We start from the raw sequence: 19367 nt of genomic DNA, 5'->3' as shown, positions 1-19367 counted from the left end.
ATGATGTCGGACCTGTTTCCCACTGAAAGGTCTAAGGTGGCTTTCGTAGTCAGTCTTCTGTCCGGAAAAGCCCTGTCATGGGCCACACCGCTCTGGGACCGCAATGACCCCGTCACTGCCTCTGTACACTCCTTCTTCTCGGAAATCCGAAGTGTCTTTGAGGAACCTGCCCGAGCCTCTTCTGCTGAGACTGCCCTGTTGAACCTGGTCCAGGGTAATTCTTCCGTTGGCGAGTATGCCGTACAGTTCCGTACACTTGCTTCAGAATTGTCCTGGAATAATGAGGCCTTCTGCGCGACCTTCAAAAAAGGCCTATCCAGCAACATTAAAGATGTTCTGGCCGCACGAGAAATTCCTGCTAATCTACATGAACTTATTCACCTAGCCACTCGCATTGACATGCGTTTTTCTGAAAGGCGTCAGGAACTCCGCCAAGATATGGACTCTGTTCGCACGAGGCGTTTCGTCTCCTCGGCTCCTCTCTCCTCTGGTCCCCTGCAATCTGTTCCTGTGCCTCCCGCCGTGGAGGCTATGCAGGTCGACCGGTCTCGCCTGACACCTCAAGAGAGGACACGACGCCGTATGGAGAACCTCTGCCTGTACTGTGCTAGTACCGAACACTTCCTGAGGGATTGTCCTATCCGTCCTCCCCGCCTGGAAAGACGTACGCTGACTCCGCACAAAGGTGAGACAGTCCTTGATGTCTTCTCTGCTTCTCCACGTCTTACTGTGCCTGTGCGGATGTCTGCCTCTGCCTTCTCCTTCTCTACGGTGGCCTTCTTGGACTCTGGATCTGCAGGAAATTTTATTTTGGCCTCTCTCGTCTACAGGTTCAACATCCCGGTGACCAGTCTTGCCAGACCCCTCTACATCAATTGTGTAAATAATGAAAGATTGGACTGTACCATACGTTTCCGCACGGAGCCCCTTCTTATGAGCATCGGAGCTCATCATGAGAGGATTGAACTTTTGGTCCTCCCCAATTGCACCTCAGAAATTCTCCTTGGACTTCCCTGGCTTCAACTTCATTCCCCAACCCTGGATTGGTCCACTGGGGAGATCAAGAGTTGGGGGTCCTCTTGTTCCAAGAACTGTCTAAAACCGGTTCCCAGTAACCCTTGCCGTAACTCTGTGGTTCCTCCAGTAACCGGTCTCCCTAAGGCCTATATGGACTTCGCGGATGTTTTCTGCAAAAAACAAGCTGAGACTCTACCTCCTCACAGGCCTTATGATTGCCCTATCGACCTCCTCCCGGGCACTACTCCACCCCGGGGCAGAATTTATCCTCTCTCTGCCCCAGAGACTCTTGCCATGTCCGAATACGTCCAGGAGAATCTAAAAAAGGGCTTTATCCGTAAATCCTCCTCTCCTGCCGGAGCCGGATTTTTCTTTGTGTCCAAAAAAGATGGCTCCCTACGTCCTTGCATTGACTACCGCGGTCTTAATAAAATCACGGTTAAGAACCGCTACCCCTTACCCCTCATCTCTGAACTCTTTGATCGCCTCCAAGGTGCCCACATCTTCACTAAATTGGACTTAAGAGGCGCCTATAACCTCATCCGCATCAGAGAGGGGGACGAGTGGAAAACGGCATTTAACACCAGAGATGGACACTTTGAGTATCTGGTCATGCCCTTTGGACTGTGCAATGCCCCTGCCGTCTTCCAAGACTTTGTCAATGAAATTTTTCGTGATCTGTTATACTCCTGTGTTGTTGTATATCTGGACGATATCCTAATTTTTTCTGCCAATCTAGAAGAACACCGCCAGCATGTCCGTATGGTTCTTCAGAGACTTCGTGACAACCAACTCTATGCCAAAATTGAGAAATGTCTGTTTGAATGCCAATCTCTTCCTTTTCTAGGATATTTGGTCTCTGGCCAGGGACTACAGATGGATCCAGACAAACTCTCTGCCGTCTTAGATTGGCCACGCCCCTCCGGACTCCGTGCTATCCAACGCTTTTTGGGGTTCGCCAATTATTACAGGCAATTTATTCCACATTTTTCTACCATTGTGGCTCCTATCGTGGCTTTAACCAAAAAAAATGCTGATCCCAAGTCCTGGCCTCCTCAAGCAGAAGACGCCTTTAAACGACTCAAGTCTGCCTTTTCTTCGGCTCCCGTGCTCTCCAGACCTGACCCTTCCAAACCCTTCCTATTGGAGGTTGATGCCTCCTCAGTGGGAGCTGGAGCTGTTCTTCTACAAAAAAATTCTTCCGGGCATGCTGTCACTTGTGGTTTTTTCTCTAGGACCTTCTCTCCAGCGGAGAGGAACTACTCCATCGGGGATCGAGAGCTTTTAGCCATTAAATTAGCACTTGAGGAATGGAGGCATCTGCTGGAGGGATCAAGATTTCCTGTTATTATCTACACCGACCACAAGAACCTCTCCTACCTCCAGTCTGCCCAACGGCTGAATCCTCGCCAGGCCCGGTGGTCTCTGTTCTTTGCCCGATTTAATTTTGAGATTCACTTTCGTCCTGCCGATAAGAACATTAGGGCCGATGCTCTCTCTCGTTCCTCGGATGCCTCAGAAGTTGATCTCCCTCCGCAACACATCATTCCACCTGACTGCCTGATCTCCACTTCTCCTGCCTCCATCAGGCAGACTCCTCCAGGAAAGACCTTTGTTTCTCCACGCCAACGCCTCGGAATCCTCAAATGGGGTCACTCCTCCCATCTCGCAGGTCATGCGGGCATCAAGAAATCTGTGCAACTCATCTCCCGCTTCTATTGGTGGCCGACTCTGGAGACGGATGTTGGGGACTTTGTGCGAGCCTGCACTATCTGTGCCCGGGATAAGACTCCTCGCCAGAAGCCCGCTGGTTTTCTTCATCCTCTGCCTGTCCCCGAACAGCCTTGGTCTCTGATTGGTATGGATTTTATTACTGATTTACCCCCTTCCCGTGGCAACACTGTTATTTGGGTGGTCGTTGATCGTTTCTCCAAAATGGCACATTTCATCCCTCTTCCTGGTCTTCCTTCTGCGCCTCAGTTGGCTAAACAATTTTTTGTACACATTTTTCGTCTTCACGGGTTGCCTACGCAGATTGTCTCGGATAGAGGTGTCCAATTCGTGTCTAAATTCTGGAGGGCTCTCTGTAAACAACTCAAGATTAAATTAAATTTTTCCTCTGCATATCATCCTCAATCCAATGGACAAGTAGAAAGAATTAACCAGATCTTGGGTGATTATTTGCGACATTTTGTTTCCTCCCGCCAGGATGACTGGGCAGATCTCCTTCCATGGGCCGAATTCTCGTATAACTTCAGGGTCTCTGAATCTTCCTCCAAATCCCCATTTTTCGTGGTGTACGGCCGTCACCCTCTTCCCCCCCTCCCTACCCCCTTGCCCTCTGGTCTGCCCGCTGTGGATGAAATTTCTCGTGACCTTTCCATTATATGGAGAGAGACCCAAAATTCTCTCTTACAGGCTTCTTCACGCATGAAGAGGTTCGCGGATAAGAAAAGAAGAGCTCCCCCCGTTTTTTCCCCTGGAGACAAGGTATGGCTCTCCGCTAAATATGTCCGCTTCCGTGTCCCTAGCTACAAGTTGGGACCACGCTATCTTGGTCCTTTCAAAATTTTGTGTCAAATTAATCCTGTCTCTTATAAACTTCTTCTTCCTCCTTCTCTTCGTATCCCTAATGCCTTTCACGTCTCTCTTCTCAAACCACTCATCCTCAACCGTTTTTCTCCCAAATCTGTTCCTCCCACTCCTGTTTCCGGCTCCTCGGACGTCTTCTCGGTCAAGGAAATTTTGGCTGCCAAAAAGGTCAGAGGGAAAAATTTTTTTTTAGTAGACTGGGAGGGTTGTGGTCCTGAAGAGAGATCCTGGGAACCTGAGGACAACATCCTTGACAAAAGTCTGCTCCTCAGGTTCTCAGGCTCCAAGAAGAGGGGGAGACCCAAGGGGGGGGGGTACTGTTACGCCGAGCGCTCCGGGTCCCCGCTCCTCCCCGGAGCGCTCGCTTCACTCCCTCCGCTGCAGCGCTCCGGTCACGTCCTCTGACCCGGGGCGCTGCGATCCCGCTGCCAGCCGGGATGCGATTCGCGATGCGGGTAGCGCCCGCTCGCGATGCGCACCCCGGCTCCCCTACCTGACTCGCTCCCCGTCTGTTCTGTCCCGGCGCGCGCGGCCCCGCTCCCTAGGGCGCGCGCGCGCCGGGTCTCTGCGATTTAAAGGGCCACTGCGCCGCTGATTGGCGCAGTGGTTCCAATTAGGGTAATCACCTGTGCACTTCCCTATATTACCTCACTTCCCTTGCACTCCCTTGCCGGATCTTGTTGCCTTAGTGCCAGTGAAAGCGTTCCTTGTGTGTTCCTTGCCTGTGTTTCCAGACCTTCTGCCGTTGCCCCTGACTACGATCCTTGCTGCCTGCCCCGACCTTCTGCTACGTCCGACCTTGCTTCTGCCTACTCCCTTGTACCGCGCCTATCTTCAGCAGCCAGAGAGGTGAGCCGTTGCTAGTGGATACGACCTGGTCACTACCGCCGCAGCAAGACCATCCCGCTTTGCGGCGGGCTCTGGTGAAAACCAGTAGTGGCTTAGAACCGGTCCACTAGCACGGTCCACGCCAATCCCTCTCTGGCACAGAGGGTCCACTACCTGCCAGCCGGCATCGTGACATCAATGCATTTCAAATTCAATAAAAACTCAACTAATCAACTAATGGGCATGTTAAAGGGAACCTGTGCTCACTTTCATGCTGCCTGAACCATGAGTCATCAGAGCGAAGCCTGATGGCCTCTCTGTACTCAGCAAGCAGAAGACAGTAGTATAGTGCATTTCATTTTATTTTTAATCTCCAAGCAAATCGAGTCACAACTCAAATTGCAGGAGATAAGGTTTAGGGATTGATGTGAACCACAAAGCTGGATACAAAGCCCCACTGACAACAGTCAAACACCAGAGGATACAGGTTTAAAGAGAATCTGTCACCAAACTAAACTTTTAATATATTGATCCTTAAGTAATTATAAGACACTTTGCTATTTACTTGCTGTAAAAATTCTCAACCTTTATATGTTTTTAATGTGATTGAAAAAACTGCCACTAGGTGTCTCTATTCTGTTCCCTGCACAAGTCAGTTAGTTTGGGCTCCACTTGGCCAGGCAGGAGACCAAACTCAGGAAGTGGGAGCTGTTGCAGGCTTCAGTGATGTAGCGCCTGCTGGGGAACGCCCATCTTCTCCTGCCAGGAGCTCACACAATGTGAGTTAAGGGAAAGGTATCATACAGAGTTTTAAAGCTCAGAATTTTTTTAAGGGCAGGAGGAGTGTTAGGAGTAGTTATGGAAAATATGGTTTGATGACAGGCACTCTTTATGTGTTGTCATATATAGACTGGAGCAATTACAATTCCTATGTAAATAGGAATTATAATTCCTATTTACAGAAATAAAATATAAGTTTCACCAATTAAGAACATAACAGTGCCAGTTCCAGAATGTGTAATAAAGACAAAGATGAAGTTGTCCTTTCTTTTCTACACAGTGCATCTATAATAACCGTAGGCTTTTCCATAAGTGCAATAAATTAAAGGAATCTATATACCTGCAGATCTTCTTTTTGGGCTTGTTCACACGAGCAGATTTCTTTTCAAACCTGCTGCGGACCTCTTGCTGCAAGTTTGAAAAATTTGCTGCAGACCCCATTGACTTCAATGGGGTGTGCGGCACGGAGGTCCTGCCCCTTTTCAAACTCGCAGTGGGAGATCCGCGCAGGTTTGAAAAGAAATCCACTCATGTAGACGAGCCCTTAAAGGATAGCTCCCACCATCACTTTTTTTCTTTTTTCTGTCCCTGCCTATTACCCATCTATCCCTAACCCCCTCCCTGCCTTTAATTTTTTTTTTTACATATTAAAAATGCCTTTTTGTCTGCCTGGTAGTGTGCTCACTACCAGGCAGACTTCCCCAGCAGGCTCAACGTCACTGATGCCTGCTGGGGCCGACACTTCCGCCCTTAGTTCACCTATACAGGGTGCCTCCAGCTGTTTCCCCACTGCAACTCCCAGCTTGCCCTGACATCTATTGGCTGCCAGGGCATGCTGGGAGTTGTAGTGGGGAAACAACTGGAGGCACCCTGTATAGGTGAACACCAGATCTGTGATGGCCACACATACCGCTCCCCACCGCGCAGCCCGCAACCCCCCGCCCCGTTGCACCGCTCAACTCACTCCCCCTCCCCCTTAGTTCACCCAAAGTATTTTCCACATGGGCCTTCCGCAGCAGCAGAGTCCCATTGATTTCAATAGGATTCTGCTGCACTGTTCACATGGCAGAATTTCCAAGCCAGATATTTTTGCCGCAGAAATTCGGTTTCCGAATTCTGCAGAAGGAATAGTCAAGTCTATTCTTTCTGCGAAGTCCAGAAGGAAATGCATTGATGTAGTTACAATGCATTTCCAAATGGTCCTAGCACCAGCTGGTTAGTCAAATGTGCACCGGTTTTTGTGCGAATATTCCGCACATTTTTTGCCCGTGTGAACACAGCATTAGAGTATGTTTGCATGTGGCAGATATGCTGCAGATTTTCTGTTTCCAATTAACTACAATAGGGAAGTCAAAATCTGCAACAAATCTATAGCAAATCCACCATATCTCAACATACCTATAAGACAAGTGCAACCAGTGTGGTTGTAATCTGGTATGTATACTTTAAAATATAGTTACCAATTAATTCAATAATAATCCTATAACCCTACAATGCTTTGGTTTGACCAGAGCTGGGGGGGGGGGGGGTCATTAAGTCTACTTTGTACTATTACGAGATGCTTAGATATATAGCTTTTAGCATCGTGATGGACTAAACTACTTGTCTCCAAGGAAACAAATTCCTTTACCTTGAAAGGTTTAATCACATTATTACCAAAGAAACATCCTTTCCATGTAATAATGCACACTTATTTTGGTTCTAATATATTTTGGAAAAAGTTACCTTTCACGCAAGACAAAACGACAAGAGCTAATGTCTTTCTACTGTTCTAGAGGCTAGTGCAATATTAATGAAGGCTCTAAGACAGGTACAAGCTCTGCACCACCATATATATTACTATTATGTATGGAATTGTAATATGAAAGCCACAGAGGTCCTTTTCGGTATTTCCATAATCCTTTAGTTTTATACTATGGCATAAGGAGAATTTTATTTTTTCAATTTCGGCACACAAACTAAATTGTGGCACGCTCCACAGGGCCTCAAACACCTGGTGTTGGACGAAGTCTGTATGGTAGCTCATATTGTACTGATATATTAGATTGTTTTGTTAAGTTTCATTGTGACTAACAAGCTAGACCTCAACTCTTACAACTCTACAACACCTCTATTACCAGACAAAATTCTATAATCCCCTGCGCCTGTGTTTACATGTGACATTAAGGCTAAATGTTCCTGTCCGACAATTGGTCTAATGACCCAAAACAGCAGCAACATAGTGATCTATGATGCCATTAGTTTGATTCATAAGACCTGCATAATAGCTGCAGTAATCTGCCCATATTACACATGTGTCAAACTAAATATCGGAGTCGTAGTAATATGGTTGATGCCACAATCAAAAGTTTTTACAACTCTTTTATGGCAGTGTTCACTTTACCTCTTATTGCTTTACCTACACACAGTGAAACTGTCTTGCAAACAAACAAATAAAAAAAATGACAAATTCTACCTTCCCCACTACCATGCCCCAATCATGGGCTAGATACAAGTGTCTATTTCGGTATGGTCTGACATATAGTGCACATTGACAAAACTACTGTGGCCAATGGTTGAACAATTATCCCTGTAAAACCAATACAAAACTATTTCCAGCAAAATCATGCAGTCATTGGCCATTAACTTACCACATTCCATCACTTTCTTGGCATCCCCAATGACACACACTAAGGCTATGTTCACACAGCAGAACTTTTCGTGCATAATTCCGCATTGGAATTCCGCAGCAGCAGAGTCCTATTGATTTCAATGGTATTCTGCTGCACTGTCTGGCGGGGAAATTCAAATTCTGGTGTCCACAAAAAGAATAGACATGCCAATTCCTTCTGCGGACAAAGCACGGAATACAATGCCATCTTTGAGACAGCGCATGATACTGAATTCTTTAAGTAATTTAAAGATTTTCACTGGAACAGCTTCAGTTGCAGTACAATTATATAGAAGCTCTCTTTACAGGTATTGTCACATTTTGGGTAGGGTCACATGTACCGTATTTTGCTGCATATTTGCTGGTGTGCATATTCCTACCCATTGAATTCAATAGGTGGCAAAATCAGCTGCGGGTTTTGCTACCCAGCTGATCTCAATGGGTAGGAAAATATGCAGCAGCAAATACGCAGCATAATACAGCATGTGTGAACTTACCTCTACTGAATAACTGTAACACTATACAGTGAAGCCTCTTTAAGAAAACCACCCTAAAAAATATGTACACAATACATAAAGTATAGTGAATTAAAAATCTGTGAAAATCTGGTCTGGTTGATGGAATGGTCTTCTCAAAAAGGTGGTCTTTTAAGGGGGTTGTGTTGTATATATCTTCTCTTCTTGTTGGCAGCCTAGCTGTTGCAAACTATAAATTGGCACTTTACCCAAAGAACATACTCTCAGCCCAACTCTGCCCATGCTGCATAGTATGCACACATACAGTACTTGTCTTATCTACAACCCACTTTCTTGTTAAAGGGGTACTCCGCTGGAAAACATGTTTTTTTTAAATCAACTGGTGCCAGAAAGTTAAACAGATTTGTAAATTAAATAAAAAGAAAGTGTGTATGCCGGAAGAAGCACGCACTCACGTGCAAAACTGCCGGCGTTGCCTCCGAGCGCTACCAACATGCACCGATGCTGGGATCCAGCACCCCGTGATCCGGACCCCGGACCGCTGAGCGCATACACACTTTCTTTGTATTTGATTTATTGATACTTTATCTTGAGTATATGCACCCCGCAGGAGGCACTGAACTAGGTCTCCGGGACTGAGGTACGCACCAGATACAGGTGTAGTTGCCTTTTAGTGTGCCCTCCCCTTTCGGTCTCATTGTTTAGATTTATAAATTACTTCTATTAAAAAATCTGAATCCTTCAGCTACTTATCAGCTTCTGTATGATCCACAGGAATGTTATGGTCATGGCAGGTGGTGGATCCTCTGGACCTGTGTGGATGATGACGTGAGCCGTGCCAGGGAGCGGAGTCTAAGGTGCCGCTGGTTTTCACCAGAGCCCGCCGCAAAGCGGGATGGTTTTGCTGTGGCAGGTGGCACCCAGGTCGCTACCCCTGGCATGACTCGTCCAAACAGGTAGCTGGGAAGTGGCATGGCACAGAAGGAGACTGGCAGGACGAGGCAAGATGGCAGCAGGTCAGGGCAGGAACACAGATGCAGGGTAGGAAGGTAGCAAGGAACAGGTACACAGAAACAGAGACACTTTCACTATGGCATTAGACAACCAAAGATCCGGTAGGGAACCAAGGGAGGAGCTAATATTTAAGGATCTGGGTGCAGGTGTAGACACTGGACTAAATGAACACTGGCCCTTTAAGAATGAGAGCTCTGGCGCGAGCGCTCCCTAGGAGGCGGGGGCAAGCACACCAGGGCTGCGAGGACAGGGAGGTGAGTGACGGGCTGGGATACGCATGCGGGCGCGTCCCGCGATACGAATCCCAGCCCCGCCGGCAGTGGGGACATGACAGAGTGCTCACGGCCAGCTCGGATGTTACAAGGAAGTTCTTGTCTTTTTGAATTTCCTTTCTGTCTGACCACAGTGCTCTCTGCTGACACCTCTCTCCATGTTAGGATCTGTCCAGAGCAGGAGAGGTTTTCTATGGGGATTTACTCCTACTCTGGACAGTTTCTAAAATGGACAGAGGTGTCAGCAGAGAGCACTGTGGTCAGACAGAAAGGAAATTCAAAAAGACAAGAACTTCCTGTCGATCACACGGCAGATGATGAGTACTGGAAGGATTAAAATTTCTTAATGGAAGTAATTTTAAATCTGTTTAACTTTCTGGCACCAGTTGATTTAAAAACATTTTTTCCAGTGGAGTTCCACTTTAAGCATTGAAGACATCCCAAACTTAAATGCACTTTTTGATAAGGAAAGTACAGAGACTACATCTGACCACAAACAGGACGTGTTGTGATTTGATGAGCATCCTGGATATAGAATAGGGTCATGTATAATTCATACATAAAAGTTTACATTGTGTTTTACAAGAAGTAGGATTTTTTTTATTTTATTTTATTTTTTTATTTCTCCACTGAATTTTGTAATGTGTTTCAACCAATCACTGACTTAAGTCCCACAAACTAAAACTGCATTAGTCAGATCCTTGGAGACTTTAGTCTCAGCCCAGAACCTATTGTACAAATCTGTGCATCTTATTCTTCCATCCAAGAGCCATTAGATTAACAGTATAAAGTGCAACATATGTCTATGAGCAGCACAACAGCAAGATCATCAACTAGACCAGTGTTTCCCAACCAGGGTGCCTCCAGCTGTTGCAAAACTACAACTCCCAGCATGCCCAGGCAGCCTTCGGCTGCCTGGGCATACTGGGAGTTGTAGTTTTGCAACAGCTGGAGGCACCCTGGTTGGGAAACACTGAACTAGACAGTGCACTATGGCAAATGAACCAGGAGGATGTTGTTTTCTGTGAGAAGTAAACACTCTATGTGAAATGATACAATAGATGCACAATGTATAACAAAAAGAAATCCAAACCAAGCTACATTTGACAAGATGAAGGCATGAGCATACACCACTCACACCAGTCCCTGTGCCCTGGAGGCTCACAATCTAATCTAGAGAAGAAGCCATTTACATAGGAAGCCCACATGCTGAAAAGACACAAGGGATGCTGCGGCGGCAGTTCAGGGGTTAATGGCTATTAGCTTATTACAGTTTAGGCCCTCTCAGTATAAGGCTCCGCTGTGCATCCATACAAGCCCTATAGCGCTGCCCCCATTCATTGTACATGCAGCAGGGCCCTGGCACAGCAGCGTGCACCCAGCACCCCTGAAGTGCCAGAAAGGCCTGCTCTCCTGGCATAGATGAGCCCCCCAGCACCCCCAGTCTCTGCAGCATGTGATAGCAGTGTGCAGCAGCTCGGAGACAGGCGTGCAGTGTGCGGGGAAGGACACCATCGCATCTCCCTCCAGTCCCTAGGATCGCTCACATCATGCCCACCCACCACAGGGCAGCCAGCCATACATGACGGGGGCACCTACCAGTTCTCCTGCATCCACTGGATCGCCTCATTCTCGTTGAATTGCTTCTCGAATTCATATTCCTGCAAAGTCAACACTGACATGTTCATTGCTGGCAGATACCTGGGAGGAGAGTAAGCCTGAGCCTTCCTGAGAGTCTCTAATAGACACACACCTCCTCCTCCCCAATCCCTTTCCTTAGGTGTCTGTGTGCCTACTGTACCCTTGATTTAGCATTGCTCTCTCCTCGCCCTATCCTCCTCCCGGGTCACAGGCTTTCCTCCTCCTTTCTTCTGCATCCACCCTGACAGCACTGCGGCGCTGCGGTCCTAGAGCCGCCTCTTATCTCTGCTGGAGCACCTGACATCCACACATCTCACCAGGGCTACCACACAAGGGCTCATTCATTTCATCAATAGACATAACAGTAAAATAATGCTTGGGCTTCACAATCCTTTTTCACCTTAAATGTATACATTTTTTTATTTCTGCATTTGAGTTCTTGTTTTGTGGTGGCCCAGTACATACCCTTCTCCTGCCCTGTCAGGCAGAGTCCCTTTATGTTCCCAGGGCCCCTGCAGTGTTATTCCTTATGTACATATGTTAAAAGTGTCATGTTTCTTTAATTATTGTGGTCATGTGCTTGTTACCCAGGAGGCACTAGTGACCAGGTGACCCCTCTAGTGACCTATGGGCTCTTTGCTAGACACCCCAATAAAACCAGGGGTGATTCTACAATCTCTCTCTTCCAGCATTCTTGCTCCTGAGGTCCAGTTCAGCCAAGATGTCTCAGAGTGTGTGTCCAGAGCATTGGAGGCCTCAAGCCTAAAGTCCGCAGCCACAAAGTCAGCCCAAGTAAGCTCAAAATCATCTTCATGTCAATTGCCAAGTCAGTCAAGTCTTCTATATAGTCACTGTGGCCTGGACTAAAGTGTCTCTATATATTGCAAGTCCCAGCAAGCCTGGGAGGTCCCCATGTGTCACTGGTCACCTCCTTCGGATATTAGGGGAGATTTATCAAAACCTGTCCAGAGCAAAAGTTGCTGAGTTGCCCATAGCAACCAATCAGATCACTTCTTTCATTTTCCAGATGCCTTTGTAAAAATGAAAGAAGCGATCTGATTGGTTGCTATGGGAAACTCAGCAGCTTTTCCTCTGGACAGGTTTTGATAAATCTCCCCCATTGGCTGTACTGCATAGACTGTATCACCTGTCTACCCTCAGTAATGCTACAGTTGTCTGTAACTTGGCATTGGTGTTGTCATTGACCCGTGCCTAGCCCAGGACCAGCGGTATTACCTTCGGGTAGTTAAGGCTAAACCACGCCTTGGCGTCACGACAAGAAGGGGTTAATAACATCTGCCCCCCCAGGGTTACAACATCTGCCCTACATTGCACCTCCACACGCCACAGTTTTTTAAATTTTTTTAAACTGTCTAGATTAGGGTAGGTTCACATTGCCACCAGGTTCAGCTAAGGCCTCGTTCACATTGCTATCCGGTGCTCCGTCGGCAATCCGGCCAGAAAGAGTTTAGTGGAAAAAAAATAGTGCAAGTTTTATTTTTTTTTCTCTGCTAAAATCCCTTAAAATTACTGTAAGTGAATGGGGGCCGTGAGGACCCGGCAGTAGCCGTTTGCATCCGGCCCGTTTTATGGTCAGATCAGTTCATAAAAAGAAAAAGAGGCGGGTCGAATGCAAACGGCCATGTGAACCTAGCCTGAAGGAAGCTCAGTCAGCAAGTCCGTCGTAACAATGGGAATTTAGCGGAGAAAAAAATAGTGCATGCATTCCTGGGGGATCCTACTGACCCGATAAAATCAGTTGTGATCGACATTATTCCCTATGTGGCCCAAGTTAACATCTGGCCAAAGTATTTTTTGGTCCAAAATAAACACCACGTGGCGAGTCTGGCCTTTTTCGGGTATTTTTTTTGTTTTTTTTATGTTTAGCAAAAACATTGTTTTTAGCCTAAAGGTAGGGTCACGCGTGCCGTACTTTGCTGCATATTTCCCTACCTATTGAAGTCAATGGGTTGCAAAATCAGCTACCGAAAATACGCAGCAAAATATGCAGCAAGCTACAACACGTGTGTCCCTACCCTAAAGGTTATGGGAATACAAAATATGGGAATACAAACATGGTTCTGTACTAACCTTAGACCCTGTCAGGTTGAGTCCCTCAGTGACCTGGGGGCTCTCCTGCAGGGTCTCCCCTGCTGTTATTATAAGTGTAATTTATTGTCATAGGACATCAGTTTGATGCTTACCGTGCCCGGATCCACCGCATCGTTCGGCCATAATCTTCGATTTTCAGTATATATGCTAATGAGGTGCACTCTGACGCCAGCGCCGCCGGCCGCAATGCTACGCAGCTCATCAATATTCCTCTCCATCTTCTCCCCGCTCTGTGATAAAGAGAGAGGGGAGGAATTTTGATGAGCTGGGTGGCACTGCAGCCAGAGGCGCTGACGTCAGAGTGCTAGTTAGCCCGGCCAGTTAGCACCTCATTAGCATATACCAAAAATCGAGATGTCTAAAGGACCTGTGAAATGTGACATGTTATGTTGTCACATGATGTTACCCAGAGGGCACCAGCTTAACCTATTACCCGCAGCTTGACCAATGGGCTTTGGCTCAGCCCCCCCTCTCATCTTAGATCTTGTGTCCAGTACACCTGGAGGCCACAAAGCATGCACACCAGACACATTGTCAGTAAGTCATCTCATCTATGTCTGCTGTCTCTACTAAAGTCAAGACACTAATCAAGTCTATTCTAGTCTGCGTGGTTGAACTAAAGTCTATTACAATAACTACAAGTCCCACCAAGCTGCATGGACCTTTCCGTGTTACTGGTCTACTCTCTGGGATTCCTATACCGCTACACCCTGTGGTCCCGCCATCACCATGGGTCACCACACATATGGGTTATATTCAATAGAATACTTTTTTTATGTGCTTTGTGTGTTTTTTTTTACAACACATTGTCTCTGACTTACAATGCACTAACATATTAATATATGCACAGACACTTGTTAGGGCATATCATAAGTCACTCCCTTGTAGAGTGCCCTAAAGGGGTAAAGAGAAGGGTATTCCAATTTCAGCAGATGTTAATGTTTGTATCAGAAAAAAAGATCAAAATTTCCAATAAAATTTGTGTATTAACCCCTCACTGTTTTCAGGATCACTGCTTGCTGAAACCTTTACTTCTAGCAGATAAATACTGTCCTAGCTATGTGAACACACAGGTGCAGCATTTTTATCCCAAGAAACAACGTTAATTCACATAATTTAACTGCAATTGGTCCTAAAACTTGGTCATGGCAGATTTTTGTTCCTACTAATTGACAGCAGGCAGAAATCCTGACATCTATTAGGGATTCATACATTTAAGTATAATGTTATATTTTATCATTATTTATTTTTATTATGCTATACTACTACACTTTATTTACATATTAAAGAGGACCTGTGCAGCCCCCCACCCCTCAAATGAGATTGCATTTTCATTACATAGCTTAGGGTACCCTGATCACACATGTTTTTACAGTTTCTTGATATGCCCTCCCATTCCTAAAATATGAGGGTTTATAATTTGTCTGACAATTCATGGAAATAGTCTGATGGGTGTGAACTTAATTATATTAATGGGAGTGAATATCAGGTGATGGTGGGGTTATACTGTCAGGGGGTATGTGTGGTACCACGAGTGGTATAGGGAAATACCTTATCACTTCATGATGCCAGGGCACCATTAGCCTATACACGGTTGGAGACAGCTTCTCCTGGGCCAGACACAGGGAGTAAAGGAACACACCGATGCTAGGTTAGGGATAACTGTATTTACTGAGCAGGGTGCAGATGTTGATATACGGACAGTGTGGTGCAGAGTGGAGAGGATGCAGTGTACCCCCTTGGGAGCCCTGTTGCCTTGCTGGGACTTGTGGTGCTTTCACCCAATAGATTCATACTGACTTGAGAGATGATTGAAGATTTATCCAGGTAGCTAGGGTTCTGTTCAGGTCCTTTAGCCATCTCTTCCGAAGCATAAAGTTCCACCGTGCGGGTGATTCTTCCACAATGACCGGATAAAATAGATTTGATCTGGGCCTTCCCTTAGAGCTTTTCCACACACCTCACATATTTAAAACTCTTGTGCTCAGCATGAGCTCACACAGGAACTGGGGTAACTCCTCCCCCCACTACACTATATGGCCAAGAACTTAGGGGTTCCCATTGGCAGGCAGAGTCGCATGGGTCCACACTGCTCCTCTCTTAAAGGTACAATAACATATACAAATAACATACATAGAAATAACATACAACATGATAATTATAAAAATATATTAACTTTTATCAAAGTGGCAGAGCACAATTGATAATGACAATAAGTCCCTCAGTGGGCCCAACACCTGTTCCGCAGGTCTGCCTGAGGAAGCCTGAAGCCACAGGACAGCCTTTGGTCCTGGGACACCATATATGTATTAGGCAAACACGCTCTTCATTGTAAACATTCAGACCCCCTGCCAGTACAACCCCCCCCCCCAACCATCTGATATTTACTCCTATTACTAAGTCCCTGTCCATCTGACTGATTCCCTGAATTGTCAAATAAACTATATGTGGTAGGCCTCTGGGGTAGGGGTAGTGTAGTCAGGGTTTTGCTTTAGTATATCAGGGGTTAAGGTTAACCCTACAGTTCATGACGCCAGGCTGAAGGGCTAGGATGCTGAGGTAATTCTCCGGCCTATCGCCGCACTTCCCAGTAACGATAGGTGCATGGAAATAATAACTGGAGGTCCACAAGGTAGCTGAACTTGGATAAACTTTACTCAAAGGCTTGCGGTACATCCAATGAACAGTAACAGTCTCATCAATACAGTCTCTATACACTTCAGTGACTGACAGTTGTTGTGGACCTTGACTTTTGCTATAAGTCTCTGAATTTAGGGTTATTTGCGAAGATCCGTCTGGATTTAGGGGATAGATACGGTCCGGTGATCTTGCAGAGTGCTTAGGGATTGATACACTCACGGTTTCGTAATGGTCAGCCGTCGCCGCAAGGCTCAGGCCTAACTCACTGATGACAGCAGCGCAGATCCTTCTCTCACAACAGCCCAGGAACAAGAGAGTGAGCAATGGCCGCCGCTCCCTTATATGGGCAGGGGCAGGGCCGTTTCTATTGGTCCGAATATCTGTCACTCACCGTTACAAGGAATGATGGGTGCAATACGTCATAGGGACCTCCAAATGTCCTTAAGCAAAAACCATAGAGTTTACCTGATCACGTGACCAGCAGGTCCTGCTACGCTGCGTACAGGTAATTAACCAATTATATACATTTGTACAATCAGATTTATATAAATCCTGAATAAACTGCTAGATCTACTAATTCCTAGATGAGATGGGACAAGGGGCGGACTAGATAAGAAGGACCCCGACATCCTAGGGACTCTATGGGGACCTATATACAGGTACCGTGTAGGATGCGGTACCGGGACACCACATATACACCTACATGTTCCAGGAACGGAAGGGCATATCAAGAAACTGTAAAAAGGTTTTTGATCAGGGCAACCTAAGCTATATATATATATATATATATATATATATATATATATATATATATATATGGCAGTAAAATCTCCATGTCTAGGGTCGGCCACAGGTCCTCATGAAGTTGTACAAAGTATAATACTTATTTATAGAAACCCAAATACCCCTTTAACTATGTGTTGCCACAAGAGTGCCTAGTAGCCACACTACTGTTGGTGGTCATGTGAGCTTAATATTGGTGTCTGCAGAGTCATCCTAATATTAGTATATCACAGTAAAAGAACTTTCAGAGCTTTGACATACTTTCAGTTTGCCTTTCAATGAACCCTGATTTTATTTAAATTAAAGGGGTATTCCAGGAAAAAACTTTTTTATATATATCAACTGGCTCCAGAAAGTTAAACAGATTTGTAAATTACTTCTATTAAAAAATCTTAATCCTTTCAGTACTTATAAGCTTCTGAAGTTAAGGTTGTTCTTTTCTGTTTAAGTCCTCTCTCATGACACCTGTCTCGGGAAACGCCCAGTTTAGAAGAGGTTTGCTATGGAGATTTGCTTCTAAACTGGGCGTTTCCCGAGACAGGTGTCATCAGAGAGGACTTAGACAGAAAATAACAACCTTAACTTCAGAAGCTCATGAGTACTGAAAGGATTACGATTTTTTAATAGAAGTAATTTACAAATCTGTTTAACTTTCTGAAGCCAGTTGATATATAAAAAAAGTTTTTTTCCTGGATAACCCCTTTAAGAGTGTGATCAGAAGTAGAGGACCCAACTGGAACTGCTGAGAGGCTGCATCATGCAATGCTGCTTGGAAACAACACTTTAGCAATGGAGCTTACAAATTGGCTCAGAAGTTCTGTCAAAGAATTAAACTTATGTATTGTTTTTTGCATTAGCAAAATGGGTACTGCAGTGCAGGGTAATTTTAAAAGGGTAGGGTGTCTGATCCCGGAGGTCCGACCACTGGGGCCCCCAACGATCTCCTTTCCGAGTGCTTCGGCTCTCGTCGTGTCCAGAGCGGGGGTTGGCACACACCCTCCATTCATCACTATGGGAGAGCAGGAGATAAACGAGTACGGTGCTCGGGTATCTCTGGCTCTGCAGTGCTCCATTAACCCCTTAAGGACCCAGCCCATTTTCACCTTAAGGACCCGGCCATTTTTTGCACATCTGAACACTGTCACTTTAAGCATTAATAACTCTGGGATGCTTTTACTTTTCATTCTGATTACGAGAAAGTTTTTTCGTGACATATTCTACTTCATGTTAGTGGTAAATTTTTTGTCAAAACTTTCATCATTTCTTTGTTAAAAATTCCAAAATTTGATGAAAAAATAGAAAATTTTGCATTTTTCTACCTTTGAAGCTTTCTGCTTGTAAGGAAATTTTTCAGGGACCAGTTCAGATTTGAAGTGGATTTGAGGGGACTTCATATTAGAAATACCCCACAAATGACCCCAATATAAAAACTGCACCCCTCAAAGTATCCAAAATGACATTCAGTAAGTGTGGAATAGCAGCAAATTGAAGGAGAAAATTAAAAATCTTCATTTTTTACACTCGCATGTTCCAGGAGGAGAAAAAGTCCCACAAAATCTGTAACCCAATTTCTATCAAGTAAGGAAATACCTCATATGTGTATGTCAAGTGTTGAGAGGGCGCAGTAGAGGGCTCAGAAGGGAAGGAGCAACAATGGGATTTTGGAGAGTGAATTTTTCTGAAATGTTTTTTGGGGGGCATGTCACATTTAGGAAGCCCCTATGATGCCAGAACAGCAGAAAACCCCCACATGGCGTACCATTTTGGAAACTGAAGAACAAAGAGAGATGGATCCAGCTCGGTGCAGATAAAATGATTTTAATCCATAGGACAAGGAGGATACAAGTCACGCGGTTCAAGCGCTGTACGCGCTCTTAGTCATGGTATGACTAAGAGCGCGTACAGCGCTTGAAATGCGTTACTTGTATCCTCCTTGTCCTATGGATTAAAATCCTTTTATCTGCACCGAGCTGGATCCATCTCTCTTTGTTCTTCTGATTGGCTGGTGCCGTCCAGCACCTGGATCCGTGCTCTGCTGTCCGAGGCGGGGTGAGCTGGTCTTCACTTCATTTGCATTTTGGAAACTACACTCCTCAAGGCATGTAACAAGGGGTCCAGTGAGCCTTAACACCCCACAGGTGTTTGACGACTTTTTGTTAAAGTCGGATGTGTAAATGAAAAAAAAATTTCACTAAAGTGCAGTTCCCCCCCCCCCCCCCCAATTTACCATTTTTACAAAGGGTAATGGGGGAAAATGCCCCCCAAAATTTTGAACCCCATCTTTTCTGAGTATGGAAATGCCCCATGTTAGGACGTAAAATGCTCTGGGGGGTGAACTACAATACTCAGAAGAGAAGGAGTCACATTTGGCTTTTGGAAAACAAATTTGCCTGAAATGGTTTTTGGGGGGCATGTCGCATTTAGGAAGCCCCTGTGGTGCCAGAACAGCAAAAAAAAAAACACATGGCATACTATGTTGGAAACTACACCCCTTGAGGAACGTAACAAGGGGTACAGTGAGCCTTAACACCCCACATGTGTTTTGACGACTTTTTGTTAAAG

At 45.6% G+C, this 19367-nt stretch overlaps 1 protein-coding gene and 1 long non-coding RNA gene across 2 annotated transcripts in view; one reads left to right on the top strand and one right to left on the bottom strand.

Moving 5' to 3' along the window:
• Positions 1-11459, bottom strand: part of ELOVL6 (ELOVL fatty acid elongase 6) — a 145902-nt gene extending 134443 nt beyond the window's left edge. The window contains exon 1 of the mRNA XM_056564568.1: positions 11229-11459. Coding sequence (XP_056420543.1) covers positions 11229-11317 — 89 coding nt within the window. The 5' untranslated portion in view covers positions 11318-11459. The remainder of the gene's footprint in view (positions 1-11228) is intronic.
• A 266-nt stretch (positions 11460-11725) lies between these two features.
• LOC130361512 (uncharacterized) overlaps positions 11726-19367 on the top strand; it is a 65766-nt gene continuing 58124 nt past the window's right edge. The window contains exon 1 of the long non-coding RNA XR_008891033.1: positions 11726-12062. This is a non-coding gene — a long non-coding RNA (uncharacterized LOC130361512). The remainder of the gene's footprint in view (positions 12063-19367) is intronic.

This window comes from Hyla sarda, chromosome 1 (genome assembly GCF_029499605.1).
Source record: "Hyla sarda isolate aHylSar1 chromosome 1, aHylSar1.hap1, whole genome shotgun sequence".
Taxonomy (NCBI): domain Eukaryota; kingdom Metazoa; phylum Chordata; class Amphibia; order Anura; family Hylidae; genus Hyla; species Hyla sarda.
The sequence above is the reverse complement of the archived record's forward strand: the minus strand, read 5'-3'. Positions and strand labels throughout refer to the sequence as shown.